This window comes from Moschus berezovskii, chromosome 15, assembly GCF_049115385.1.
Source record: "Moschus berezovskii isolate FMDL1 chromosome 15, NW_MosBer_1.0, whole genome shotgun sequence".
Lineage (NCBI taxonomy): Eukaryota > Metazoa > Chordata > Mammalia > Artiodactyla > Moschidae > Moschus > Moschus berezovskii.
The window spans coordinates 54,392,069-54,407,236 of record NC_142474.1 but is presented as its reverse complement, the minus strand read 5'-3'; the positions used below and the strand labels follow the sequence as shown (position 1 = coordinate 54,407,236).

Genomic DNA, 15,168 nt, shown 5'->3' with positions numbered 1-15,168 from the left:
AAATTTGGGGTTTTATTTCAGGGTGATGAATATGTACTAGATACAGGTGATGGCTATACAATATTGTGAAATGTGCCAAATGCTACAGAACTGTTCATTAAAAATGGTTAATTTTGTTACATGAATTTTACCTCAATTAAAAAATATCTATTTTGAAAATAAGTGGGAGAGACGGTTAATGAAAAGGGAGGAGGGACTGAGATTTTTATAAAGGGTCCCAGGGAAGCCCTCACTAAGAAACTGATACTTGAATCCTGATCTGAAGTATGGAGTTCCATACCAAGGTCACAGGTGAGGCCTTGTACTAAGGCCACAGAGTTCCCCACCAAGGTCATCTCCCAGAACTGACTGAGCCCCATAGCAACCATGCCATGAATCCCCTCATCCTTACCCTGACTCCGTATTAGGTAAAAATGCCCGCTCGAGTAATCACCCTATAGCACCCTAACCAATCACCTAATGCCACCCTTTCAGCAAGAATTTTGCCTTGAGGCTATAAAAACTGACTACTAACCCACGTAGAACTGTGGTGCTGGAGAAGACTCTTGAGAGTCCCTTGGACTACAAGGAAATCCAACCAGTCCATTCTAAAGGAGATCAATCCTGTGTGTTCATTGGAAGGACTTATGCTGAAGCTGAAACTCCAATACTTTGGCCACCTCATGTGACGAGTTGACTCACTGGAAAAGAGTGATGCTGGGAGGGATTGGGGGTAGGAAGAGACGGGGACGACAGAGAATGAGATGGCTGGATGGCATCACCGACTCGATGGACATGAGTTTGAGTGAACTCCGGGAGTTGGTGATGGACAGGGAGGCCTGGCGTGCTGTGGTTCATGGGGTCGCAAAGAGTCGGACACGACTAAGCGACTGAACTGAACTGAACCCACGGAAGGGGTCGGCTCTCTCTTGAACAGGCCCACAGTTCTAAGTCAGCTCTCCCTGGTCTGCCAGGTGGTCAGCCCGCTGTGCTCACAGTGCCCTCATTATCTCTGCTCTTTGTTCTTAATAATAAAATCACTCCCTTCTGAAATGCTCTGTGTCTGGAGATTCTTTTCCAACCTGCGCTCAGATTGCCATGCACGACATAAAGGTAGGGAGGAATCCTGGATACAGACGTTTGCGCCAAGATCCTAAAGGCAAGAGCAGGGGTGGAGGGCTTGCCTCCTGTCGGAGGCACAGGAAAAGCCACTGTGGCCAAGCAAGACAGGAGGGGAGAGGAGCAAGAAACACACTTACAGGGCAATGGGGAGTCTGATGAGCTGAGGAAGGGCCAGGGGGTCACTCTAAGGACATTGGCTTTTACTCTTAGTGCAAAGGGAGCCAGTGACATGAAGTGACTCCATTTAATGGGCTCGTTCTATTGCTAAACTGAGAAGCTACGAAGCTACATGAAGGGCAACAGCATGGTCGTCAGTTAGGAAGCTACTGCCACGACCTAGGGCAGAGAATTCTCCAATCTGTCTTTCAGTTCTTTCAGGAAGTTTTCCGTTCTCTTCTGTCCTTCAAATGTCCTTTCTTCACAGGTTCCATAGTTTCATGGAGTTCATCATAAATTCTCTTATGGTTCTTGGTTTTTTGAAATTTTCTTTTGATGCCCTCATTGTCCTACACTGTCTCTAATCTTTTGAGCTCCTTTTCCCTATTTGTTCTGATTTCTGTTTTTCACATTAACATTTCTCAAATGTCTCATGATCCTTGGTGGCCTTTTAATATGTGAGAGACTAAAAAGCACTGTCTGTGTGGGCAGGCCTTGTAAACCTCACTGTGGGGTTATTTTGGCTGGGCCGTTTCACTGCAATATCTTGACCTTGTCAATGTAGACAAAGAAAAATAAATGGCCTTAATCATGAGTAGACGCATTCAACAAGTGCAAAGCAGTGGAGTTTTTTGAGGGTCTACAGTCTATTAAAAACACACATCTCCTTAGACTTCTCACTCCTCACCTATCTCAATCTATCACCAAGTTCTGTCAACTCAAGAATAAATCTCTCAAATGTATATACAGTTGATCCTTGAACAATGCAGGGGTTGGGGACACGGTCAAAAACTCACAGGAAACTTATAATTGGCCCTATGTATTCACAGTTCCTCTGTATCTGTGGTTCTGTATCCACAGATTCAACCAACTGGAGATCCACCCAACCAGGAATTGTGTAGTATTTACTAATGAAAAAAAATCTATGTAAAATCAGTTCAAACACATGTTGTTCAAAGGTCAGCTGTTCTTCTATCCATGTCTACCGTTGTTACCTTGGATCAAACTACTCTATGCTCACCAGGAAGACTATAACAGTCTTGTTTATATAATCCCTAGGATACCCTTCAATGTCTGCTTTCTACAGTTAGCCAGAGTGATTTTTTTCAAAATGTACTTTTAATCCTGTTCCCTTCCTTCCTATCTCTCCCTCAAACTACTCCCAACACCGATTTTTAAAACTAGTGGCTGCCCTTACTCTTAGAAGAGAGTTGCACAGGTTGTCTACCTTTGCAGCTTCCTCCTGCCCCCACCTCCAATTCTCAGGGTTCCCTTTCTTCTCTTTCAGGTGTTTACACCACAGTCCTTTCTTCTGCAGTGATTTGCTTGCTCCAACTATTTCCCTTGTAGGGACTGCTCTTTTTTCCCTCTCCCGGTAGCTTAATTTTACTGATGCCTCAGGGCTCATTTTCAACATCAATTCCTCAAGGAGACATCCCTAATCTTCCGCTAATCCACCTTTAGAGGCCTGTGCTTTGTCAGCACCCATCACAGCTTTAATTTTTTAAGTGTGATTCTTTGATTAATGCCTTCTCCATGAGAATGCACACATCCATAACAGGCGCCTAATCTATTTTTTCCTCACCACTGTATTCACAGCACCTGGCATAATGCCAGGTGCATAGTAAATGAACCCTGTAAATATGTAAGAAATGGATACATACATAAATGAAGAGAACTGCAACTATAATCACCTCCAGTGTACAAGTCACATGAGAAAGTCTATTGCTTTTCAAAGGCATTTTATTGGGTTGGCCAAAAAATTCATTTGGGTTTCCTGTAACAGCTTATGGAAAAGCCTAACAAACTTTCTGGCCAACCCAACACAATGCCAAATTATAGACTGCCTTTAAAATCATGACCTTAAAACATGCTTTTAAAATAATATTTCATCATAATCAGTACAAAGAAATCAGCATACACAAAATACTTTTCCTGACAAACACACAAGTTTTGTAGAAAAAGGTATCAATATTCACTTTAAGCTCTGGGGGAGAGAGAGAGAGGGGGAAAATTGTGTTATTTCAGGTCAGGAACATACGAGTGAGTAAACCTATCAAAAACAATAACAAAAATAAATTCACAGCCAAAATCACTTACTCAAATATATAAATATCCAAGAAGGTATGACCAAATAATAGATCTTATTGTAATGTAAAAACCAACAAAGTTTACAATATTATCTAAATGGCAAACAGTACATGAATAAAATTTTGAAAAATTTAAATTTGGACCCAGTAAATATTACCAAGTATTATTAATACTGGGCTTCCCTGGTGGCTCAGAGGGTAAAGAATCTACCTATAATGCAGGAGACCTAGGTTTGTTCCATCCCTGGGTGGGAAGATCCCCTGAAAGAGGGCATGGTAACCCATTCCAGTATTCTTGCCTGGAGAATCACCATGGACAGAGGAGCTGGCGGGCTACAGTCCATGGGCTTCCAAGGAGTCGGACATGACTGAAAGACTGAGCACATTATTCATATCATTTACCATTTACATGTTCTTCCAGCTTTGTAACAGTTTATTTCAAAGGGAAAAATTCTTTACATGTAACTTTTTAAAGATACCATGTGCAAGCAATCTAAATTCAACTGCTCTGAAATTCACTGAAAAAGAAGTACCCATGCTTTTAAGAAGCTTGAGAGTGAGTCATGAAAAAACATTTTTAAAAGATATGTCACTGGAACCTAAATGTGGAAAATTTGTGCAAAGGCTTTTTCATGAAACTAATGAATTCCCTATACTTTGATGGACAGGGAAGCCTGGTGTGCTGCAGTCCATGAGGCTGCAGAGTCGGACACAACTGAGCGACTAAACTACACAAAGGTAAGTGTCAAAACAATTAGCACACAGTGTAAGAGTTCTAAAAGAGAGATAAGGTATTTGAAATATACACACTTTATAATTTGTAACAGCAGAAGAACCTAAAATCTTAACATAAACTTCTATAATCACTTTAAATGTACGTGCACTTTCCTATTAGGATTATTAGTAGCTTTGAGGATGCGTATAAATGAAGACAGATTTAAAAACCTTAACTGGACTTCCCTGGTGGTGCAGTGGTTAAGAATCAACCTGCAGATGCAGGGGACGTGGGTTGAATCCCTGATCCAGGAAGATCCCACATGCTGTGGGGTAACTAAGCCCATGCATCTCAATTATTGAGCCTGTGCTCTAGAGCCCGGGCTCCACGACAAGAGAAGCCACTGCAATGAGAAGCTGGCGTACCCCAATGAAGGGTGACCCCAACTCACCCCAACTAGAAAAAGCCACCATGCAGCAACGAAGAGCCAACACAGCCAAAAACAAACATTTAAAAATCTTGACTGATTTCCACAGTGTACACTGAATGTGTTTTGAGGCCTACATACAACTGGTGTTGCAGGGGTCTTTGTTTTTTCTCTATATATGTACCTCATGGCTCCAATTCAACTTTTCACTGCATGTGGCTGAGGTCTGTGGATACGAAAATCAATGAGAGAGTCCCTGCCCCACACAGGCTCACTACTGACCAGAAGCCATGCAACAAAAGGCGTGAGAGGAACAATTGTGCATATTGGGAAGAACGAAGGAAACTTCATTGGGAACAATGAGGCAAACCAAGAGAGGCAGGGGGCAGTGTGTATTTCACAGAAAGGTGTGTACTCCCATGACACTCTCAACAAACCTAATACATCAATGCTTGAAAACAGAATGTCTGCACTGTTACACAGCTCAACCGACACTGTTCCTTGTATTAATCTCCCATGAAATCTTTTTTGCTGTTTTGACAACAAAATCATTTCTTAAATATCACTCATAAAATTTAAGATTTAAAATCGTTTTATCTTCAAGGTCCTACTGTAGGACCTTGGTCCTACAGGAAACTCTGTAGGTCCACAAGAAACTCTGCTCAATGTTATGTGGCAGCCTGGATGGGAGAGGAGTTTGAGGCGGAATGGATACATGTGGCTGAGTCCCTTTGCTGGGCACCTGAAACTATCACAACATTGTTAATTAGCTACATACTCCAATACAAAAAGTTAAAATTAAAAAACACATTTTATCTGTCTTGTATTTCATAAAATTTAATAGTTTTCCTAACACTAAAGAATAGGGCTGTGATAAAAATAATTAATAATTGGCTTGAAAACACATTTCTGTATGTGAACTGGAACTGATTTCCTTTTCTGGAAATTTATAACACTTGACACTAAAATTAGTCAAATGATGAAATCTTCAGTCAGGGAATTAGGTGTTTAGTTTCTGCAGGTTACACTTGCTTTTAACTTCTTCCTCTCTACTTCAGGAGGGAAATGAACAGCAAAAGCTGTCAGATGAAATACAACAAATCAGTAAGGTCTGTACTTTTTAATCATATTTATAGCTTTTCCTGTAAGGAAAAGTTAAGCCTGTATCTGCCACTAAACCCACTTGCTGGATGTTTGCCAGCACAATAAAAGTAAATACAGTAATAAATAATGAAATAGATCCACTAAACCTAGCACTGTCAGTTGAGTCTTTCAGTTCAGTTCTGTTCAGTTCAGTCGCTCAGTCGTGTCTGACTCTCCGCGACCCCATGAATCACAGCACGCCAGGCCTCCCTGTCCATCACCAACTCCCGGAGTTCACTCAAACTCATGTCCATCGAGTCGGTGATGCCATCCAGCCATCTCATTCTCTGTCATCCCCTTCTCCTCCTGTCCCCAACCTTTCCCAGCATCAGACTCTTTTCCAGTGAGTCAAATCGTCGCACGAGGTGGCCAAAGTATTGCAGTGTCAGCTTTAGCATCAGTCCTTCCAATGAACACCCAGGATTGATCTCCTCTAGAATGGACTGGTTGGATCTCCTTGCATTCCAGGGGACTCTCAAGAGTCTTCTCCAACACCACAGTTCAAAAGCATCAATTCTTCGGTGATCAGCTTTCTTCACAGTCCAACTCTCACATCCATACATGACCACGGGAAAAACCACAGCCTTGACTAGACGGACCTTGGTTGGCAAAGTAATGTCTCTGCTTTTTAATATGCTATCTAGGTTGATCATAACTTTCCTTCCAAGAAGTAAGCGTCTTTTAATTTCCTGGCTGCAATCAGCATCTGCAATGATTTTGGAGCCCCCAAAAATAAAGTCTGACATTGTTTCAACTGTTTCCCCATCTATTTGCCATGAAGTGATGGGACCAGATGCCATGATCTTCGTTTTCTGAATGTTGAGCTTCAAGCCAAACTTTTCACTCTCCTCTTTCACTTTCATCAAGTCTTTAGTACAATTTATATAATTCATACTTCTTACAAAGACACAAATAAAGAACACTAACAAGCACAAGCTGAAAGAGCACGCTGAGTAATCAGCAAAGTGCAACAGGATTAAGAAACATCAAAAATAGAATTATTTATTTTCTCCCTTTAGTCCAACATCTAGCAAGTCTACGTAGGCATACCACAATAATGAAAAAGGCAATGATGATGATGATGACGATGACAGCTAAGATTTACTGGGCATTTAACGTGTACTAGGTTCTACTAAATGTTTTATATTTAAGCCTGACAACAATCCTAAGAATAAGATCCTATTACTAAACCCTATTTTAAAGACATGGGCAAAGAGGCTGAGCCATGTTAGGAAGTGGCAAGGCTGGGATGCTAACAAAGGCTTCTGAATTCAAATCTCTAAACCACTCAATTGTAGGAAGAGAAAGTATAAAGCCTGTGATTTAGCAACAGCTTTCTGGGGGCAAAAATTTTAAACATATTCAAATATATTTAACCTAATTCGATACTGTTATACTATATATACTAAAACTGTGGAAATATTCCATCCTAAAAGAGCAACTGACTTCTAAATCCTTGAACTATTAATAAATTTAAAAATATTTTCCTAGATGTTGTAACGAAAACTATTTTATATCACATAAATTAGATTTTTATCCTCAAGAAAATAGTAACTCAAAACATTTAATTTCAATTATTTTCACCATAACACAGTGATTTCTGAAAAAAATCAAAAGTCAAACTTGTAAAGTTGGTAAAGATAAAGAAATTATAACTAAATCATGACCGACTTGACTGAAATTATTCCAAAACTAGAGTAGGACAATCATACAAGCAGTAAGATCCTTTAGTATCGCTTTTTTAGATTTTGAAACCATCCACTGAACTCTGTATAAAGATTCAAACTAAATATGGATGTAATATTACTTGTTTGCCTGATGTCAAACTTAAAAATAACAACAACAAAGAGATCCTGCAAAGCATACCTTGGCAAAAAAGACGGTGAGGTGAGTTTCACTGCCAACAATCCAAATAGGGAATTTTGGAGATTTCAAGTAAGAGCCAACCTAGAACAAAGGTAGCAAAATAAGTAAATGAAAATTTTATATTGCCTGTTAAATATTTACCAACAAATGTGTGAAGCATCACTAAAATGCCTAATTGATATTTAAATGGAATAATGGATTGTTCCAGAATACCTTATCCATAAAGGTCAAATGCCAAATGTAAAAATGAATGTTATAAAGACTGTCAGGGAGAAGCTTATAATGTATCTTTCCACTAGAATAATAATAACACAGATTTAACACATGAAAAAATAAATTAGTTTAACCCTAAGAATCATTCTCATGTTTCACTGAAGATCTTAGATAAACAGCCACTTCTAGAATTTCAGCTTGGTACCTCAAACTCTAAAACTATAAATCTGATGATAATTACTTTATCAGGAAAATAATCATAAATTAACAAGTGAATAGATACATGAATAAATAAGAGACAAAGCCTTAAGACCATCCTGTCTTCAAAGAACATAGAGCAATATAATAATCTCTCTAAAGCAAAATACATACTTCCATCTAGGAATATTAAAGAATCCTTCACTTGATTCTTCATGGCGGGAAGTAAGTTCAAAGTTACACAATATTAATTCTCTCTAAAATATATTAAAAAGTTATACCTTATAGTCTGCCTTCAAGGTTACATATTTAACCTATAAAAACAATAGCACCAAAAATTTAAGGGTATCATTTTTGTGTGACAGAGAAAAAGCAAGCTTAAAATTCAACAGGTTAAAAACTGACTTCTGAAATCTGACCACGTTCACATCAGTCACTCACACTGTTAGACGGACAAGGACTCTGATAAACAAGTAACCTTACCAATAACATTTGCTGAGTTTTCTTTTCTCATAAGACCTTCACCTGCCCCCCACCCCCACTGAAACTGGGAAACTCTTAAGTGGCTACTTGCAGCAGTCAGTCAGGGTCAACTATTCATCACTAAGCAGCCAAAAGCCTCACTATGGTTTCCTGCTTTCAACCACCTTTGAGATATACTGTGATCATTAGGAGGGCAGTGGGATAGTAAAACTATCTTTTGACCTGTGATGGGAGACATGAGCTGGATGTGCTAATCGCAATGAACAACCAGTAAAGGAGGAAGGGTGATCTGAGGACAACAGAGAGGATAACAAAAAAGCACAAAGAAGAAGACAAAGCTTATCAGAGATTCAGAATTGAGGGGTTTTAGAGGTTTTCCGCCAAGTCCTTCCATTCTACATAAGGAAACCGGAAAATACACAGGATCAGTGCCTGGTCTGAATTCAAACAGCTAACTAGTATAGAGTCAGAATTAAAACTCGTGTTTATGACACATAATGTGGCAGCTCTCCATTACATCATGCTGTCTCTTGTGATGCAAAGTTTAGACATCGTTTAATTCCTCTTCTAGAAAAAGTGTGCATGTATCAGTGTGTAGGCGTGTGTGTGTGTTTAGTTAAGGTAGAAGTAAAAAAAAAAATGAGGATAAAATTATACACAGTGGGATCAAAGGGCAAATGAGTGCTGAACTCATGCAGAGTTTTGTAATAATAAAAATAAATAAATCGAAAGGCCATATATAGTGCAACCACTTTGGAAACAGTTTGCTAGTTCCTCCAAAAATTATGCATATACCATGTGATCAAGTAATTTCATTCCTGGATACACATCCAAGAGAAACAGAACCATGTCCACAAAACGTTAATGTTCACAGTAGTATTACATTATTATGTTAATATTATATATTAATGTTCATAGCAGTATTATTCATAAGAGTCAAAAATCAGAAACAATCTAAATGTCCATCAGCTACTAAAGAGAAAAACAATATTGATATAAATTGATAAGTCATACAAAAATATATTATTTGGTCATAAAAAAGAAATTAAGTACTAATACACAGGAATGAACAACGGAAACATTATGCTAAGTGAAAGAAGAAGTCAGATACGAAAGGCCACATACTGTACGTTTCCATTTACATGAACTATCCAGAAGAGGCAAAGCTTCAGAGACAAAAAGGCGCCAGGCGCTGGGGAGGAATGAGGAAGTGACAGCTAAAGGGTGTAGAGGATCTTCTTGGAGTGAGGAAATGTATTGAAATTAGATAGTGGTCATGAAGGCAGAGGCTTGTGAATACACAAAAAACCCCCACTGAATTATATACTTTAAAATGGTGAATTTTACGGCATAGGAGTTCTATATCTATCTTTTTTTCTTTTGAAGTGCACACCCCAAAGCACTCAGTCACCCTTTCATCTCAGTACACTCTCACAGACACATGCACATAGGAGCTGGAGATGGGGAGAGAGAAAGAGAAAGAGAGCCAGCGAGCCCATGAGAGACTGTTTCCTTTGTCTTAATGAATGCATATGATAAAAGTAATATGAAATTGATCATTTTAACTCTAAAGGGCAATTTGCTACACTATCAAAGAAAAGGAAAATGTTCAGACTCAGAAAATCCATAACAACACAATTATTTCCTTACTGCTGTTTCTCTATATGTTTGATAAAAAGTATATAATTCCAAATATACATGTATTTTCAGAAGGATAGCTATAATTATATACAGATGAGCACCACAGTGTTAGAGGCTTATTTTTTAAATGCTTGTCTTCACTTAGTTTTGAGGTCCTCACTAGGGGCTGGTCAGCTTCCTTTAAAAAAGGCAGCTGATGAAGTCCAAACCTCCCTGATCTGTCTCCCACATTCCAGGCCACCAAGCATCGCCCTGGAGCCCGGTACCAGACTACAAGAGACGACTCCCAAGCCCCAGAGCCCACTGAATATATTCAAACCAGCCAGCCCACAGCGGGGCCAGGCATGGGTTGCATGGCCTCCCAGCCAGCTCCATCCCAGTTCTCATAAGGAAGCTGCTCCTCAGGGCTGTAAACTACTGGTGCCTTGTCCACAGGTCTCCTTCTCTCCTTGGCCCTGTCTCGGAGCTTTCTCTTGTTTAGAGCTGTAAGTAACAAAAGTGTTCTGCCTTTCATCTGTCTGAGCATCTGTATGCTGTATCCTACCATAAGAAACATCTTTAAACCCTAGAAAACACCACAATTACTGCTCGAACACTAGACCGGTAATACTAGGGTAGTACTAAGGCAGTAATACTGGGGTAACAGGAGCATATACAGCAGCTAATGGCTTCCCACTATGATCTTAGGCAGAAAACAAACATTCCTCTGTTCTACCTAACAGTTAAAGAAAAGCAAATGCACGTATTTAGAAGAGCTCACCATTCTGGTGATACTGTCTGCCTGCTTGTTCATTCAACAAATGTTTACTGAGCATCTAATATGTACCCAGAAAGACAATGTGACTGTTTTCATAGAGTTAATATTCCATTTAGGACAATAGAAAAATTTAAGATTTAAAAAAAAAAAAAAGATAACCAAGCCAACAAAAAAAGGTCATTACAAAGTGATTATTCCTACAAAATAATGTGAAAAACAGTCAGTGGGAAATGGTCCAACAAAAGGCCTCTGAGATACCATCTGAGTTAGGGCTTAAAAAGGGGAGAGGAGTGATCCATTCAGCTGGAGTATTCCAGGCAGAAATGAAAGAAGTATAAAAGTTCATCAGGTAAGGGCTTGTTGTCTGTTGTTTAGTCGTTAAGTCATGTCTGACTCTTTGTGATCCCATGGACTGTAGCCCACCTAGGTCCCTCTGTTCATGGGATTTCCCGGGCAAGAAAACTAGAGTGGGTTGCCATCTCCTTCTCCAGGGGATGTTCCCAACCCAGGGAAGGTAAGGGCTTGGCACATATGAAGAAGAATTGAGAGGAGACAGTGTGGCTGGAGGACAGAGAATCCAGACCATCAGGGCCTTAAGGCCACAGGGTGAAGACTTTAGAACATATCACCTTCACTCTCTATCCTCCTGAAAAACACACACCACGCACTTTTTAGAAAACAGCTTCACTGAAATATCTTTGACATACAAAAACTAAACATATTTAAGCTGAGCAACTTGATATTCTGATACATGTATATATTGTAAAAAGATCACCACAATCAAGCTAATTAACACCCATTATTTCTATCTAGTCACCATTTCTTTATGTGCATACACAGTCACACTTTTCGGAATATGAATGGTTGGTTGTGGGTGTGTTGGGGAGGAGACACAGCTTGATTCTCTGGTCGCTAGACTGCCTCAGAATAGCTTTGGCTTATGTAATTAAAGTCACTAAAAATGTAAGAGTTGCTACTGCTTGACAGTACAATTACTATTAATGAATAAAGGCAGGATGAAATCATTTAATCATCATGTCCATATCATCCCTGTGCAAGTGCTGTCATGAAATCATGAGGAATGTTCTCTAGTAAAAAAGAAACCAAAGAGAGGAAGGAGAGAAGGGAGGGCAGGGAGGATGAGGAGGAAGGAAGGCAGGCAGGAGGGAAAGGACTGTTACTGTTACTAAAAATAATCACCACCATTAGAACCACTGCTATGGAACCACCATTCTAAACTGGAAAAGAATAGAATATCTACTTCTTTTTCCAAAATCAGAACATCTTATTAAATGCAAATCATTAATGATTTAAACTCCATTTAAAACTATTTGGAATATCCATAGTAATTTCATATTATGCAGGAAAGTGATGAGATACGTATCAAAAAATGAGAGCCTCGTGGCAGCTCCTAATCCTAGCACATGTGTTAAGAGTTTAATGCTGTGAAATGCTTGGGTCTTTCTTCTTTTACTGTGAAATCATTTTTTCAGATGAAATAGACAAAAGTTAGAATTTCAGGCATTTAGCAAATTGTTTTACTATGCCTGACAAAATATTGCCAGTTGTTTCAATGAAACACACTATTAGTATGGAAGATCAAATAGGACATTCTTTCCCCTCAGTTTATCAAAAACTTTATTTATATTCAATAATGGATATCTGTTTTCATCAGTTCAGTTCATTTTCAAAGTGGGTTCTGCCTCTGACCCTCAAAAGGAATGAGCCTAAAAAAATAGAAAACAGCATGATCGGCCAGCTTAACTCTATCCTTGATAAGCCTGTCAGTTCAGAAAGGGTGATGAAAAAGGAATTGAGAGTATACACTATCAGCAGTAAACTAAAATATGCTGTCATAGGAGAAAAATGCTCTAACAGTGGACAAGTGAATAAAAACCGTTCAAAGTACCTTAAAAATCAATTTACCTTACAGTATCTTAAAGCTTCCATGAGTGTTAAGAATCCTACAGCAGCTTGTTCATGTATACCAAGAAGTTCTGCAACAAAAAAGTCAGCAATGCATTAGCGTAAGGATCTGAAAAGCACTTCACACACATATATATATTCTCCACCAAAACTTTTACTTCTACCCAAAATTGTACTTTAAAAGCTAGCATATATTTACTGTTAAGAATTCACATCAAGTCATCATGATAGTCCTATTCGTTATAAAATCCATTAGATTAGGTAATAGAGCCTTTGTATGTACATTAAATGCATTTATAAAACTTTATATTCAATGTTAACTTTTTATAGACATTTGATATCATCCCTTTCTCCTCTAAATAAACACAAGCAGCATGCTTAAGACTGGGCAAATAATGAAGAACAGAACACAGTACCTGCTTTACAAAGGCTAGTGTTAGTAGCTCAGTCGTGTCTGACTCTCTGCGATCCCATGGGCTGTAGTATACCAGGCTCCTCTGTCCATGGGATTCTCCAGGCAAGAATACTGGAGTGGGTAGCCATTCCCTTCTCCAGGGGATCTTCCAACCCAGGGATCAAACCCAGGTCTCCTGCATTGCAGGCAGACTCTTTAACCACTGAGCTACAAGGGAAACCCTTACAAAGGCTAAAAGCTTATCAAAGGAGACAGATGAGAAAACTTGTGCTCTTTGTTTAGATGAACACACACATCTTACAGTGGTGTTAAGGGCATCTGTTTACTGTGTTAGGGTAGGTGCATGCAAGTGGTAACATCTGAGTTGAATCCTGAAGCATATGTAGGAATTTTCCAGGCCAAGAAGAGGATAAGAAGAAAATTTAAAGAGAAGAAATGGCAAAGAAGTATGAAAAATCAATGTATTCAAGGGGTGAAAAATTTGTCAAAGCTTCCTTAAAGGTTTCTAGCCTGGGGAACCTGATAAATGGTGACTGACTGAGAGAAAGAATAAAGATTTAGGTTCTAAAGTGGTATGAAGAGAGAGCATGAGTTTGGTTTTAGACAAGTAGGACTGAGTGACCTTGAGGACTTTTAGATAGAGATGGATACATTACTAGAAGTAAGGTTCAGGAACACGGAAAAAGAGGTCAGAACTGGATGCAAAGCTTTAGGGAGTCACCAGCATGATCATGCAAATGGATAAGAAAGAGCAGAAAAAGCACAGAAAATGAAAAGACAGACTATTCCACGTCAGAAATGTAACTGTAATGATAATAAAGTCTTTTCATAGACTACAGCTTTCAGCTAAAGTACGTTAAGTATCAGGATAATAATAATTTGGGTAACAGTAATTTGTAATGGTAATTTGCGACCATACATATTTCTAAAAAGAATATTTTTTCTGCTTAAAAATTATGTCCACTATAAACACAACATATATATAACTCTACATCCTTTTTACTATTTGGTTATGTACCGTCCATTTTCCTGTAGGATATCATGTTTTTATCAATTAATGTAATAATATCAACTTATTTGCTTTGTTGTAAATATTTGACTATGTATCCTTAAGCACAACATCTAGACGGTGTAAACCAAGAATTGGTTTTTAAGCTTTAATTTTTGTAAATTCAAAATTCATAGAAGACATGTATACACATAGTTTGTATTTTTCACTAGCTTCTTATAGGTACAGAGGAGACATTGCCACAGTTTCCAAGTTTTGCTTAGAATTCTCCGGGATGTCTAAGTTCCTTTTAGACTTATTTCTCTGTCTTAATTTTTAACAACCCAAAAAACAGTGATTATTATTTTCTTATAAACCAAATAAGCAAAAGCTTTTTTGGATCCTCAATAATGTTTAATAATGTAAAGGTCATGAGACCAAGAAATCTGAAAATTGTTGGCATAGCATTCAGATCAAAAAGAGAAAGTGAAGGTGAGCAACCCAGATAGGAAGAGATAGTACCCCACAGTCTTTCAAATTTTTTCTTCCTCTTCATTCTAAAAATTAAGGAGCACTCAATATTCTCAAGTTCAAATAAAACATGTTAAGAAACAGTTTCACATTTTAATTTCTAAAATCAGTTACCACCACCTAGTGTTATGCCTTGATTACTACATCATCTATTTCCTTACAGATGTCTAGAATACTATATTTATAATATCATGCTACTAAATATACCAAATCAGCTTTCAAAACTCTTGAATAATGAATTATTCAAATGCAGTCAGTAATCACATGTTTAGCCACATTGTTTGAATGGTAATATTTTTAAAATGTATCACTCCTATGTACTTAAAATTTTGATCTTATTTTGATAGCTAAAGTGCATCATTAATAATATTTATTATTGCACAAAGTTATAAGTACAGTGAAGACATACTATTCTCACATATTAAAATTTAAAGAATTTAGTTACACTAACTACACTTTTCTCAGTAAGTCTCCAAGAAATCTGTTTGTTTGCAGAAAATTCTAATAATTCTGTCACT

At 38.2% G+C, this 15,168-nt stretch overlaps 1 protein-coding gene across 3 annotated transcripts in view; it reads right to left on the bottom strand.

Annotated features, from left to right (window-relative positions):
* The window catches only part of MINDY3 (MINDY lysine 48 deubiquitinase 3), an 84,384-nt gene that overhangs the window by 34,510 nt on the left and 34,706 nt on the right, over positions 1-15,168 (bottom strand). For 2 of the 3 annotated variants that reach the window (XM_055429283.2, XM_055429299.2), the window contains 3 exons: positions 12,717-12,787; positions 8,191-8,223; positions 7,499-7,579 (listed from right to left, as the gene is read on the bottom strand). In XM_055429283.2, coding sequence (XP_055285258.1) covers positions 7,499-7,579; positions 8,191-8,223; positions 12,717-12,787 — 185 coding nt within the window. The remainder of the gene's footprint in view (positions 1-7,498; positions 7,580-8,190; positions 8,224-12,716; positions 12,788-15,168) is intronic. The other variant, XM_055429293.2, reaches the window with a different exon arrangement.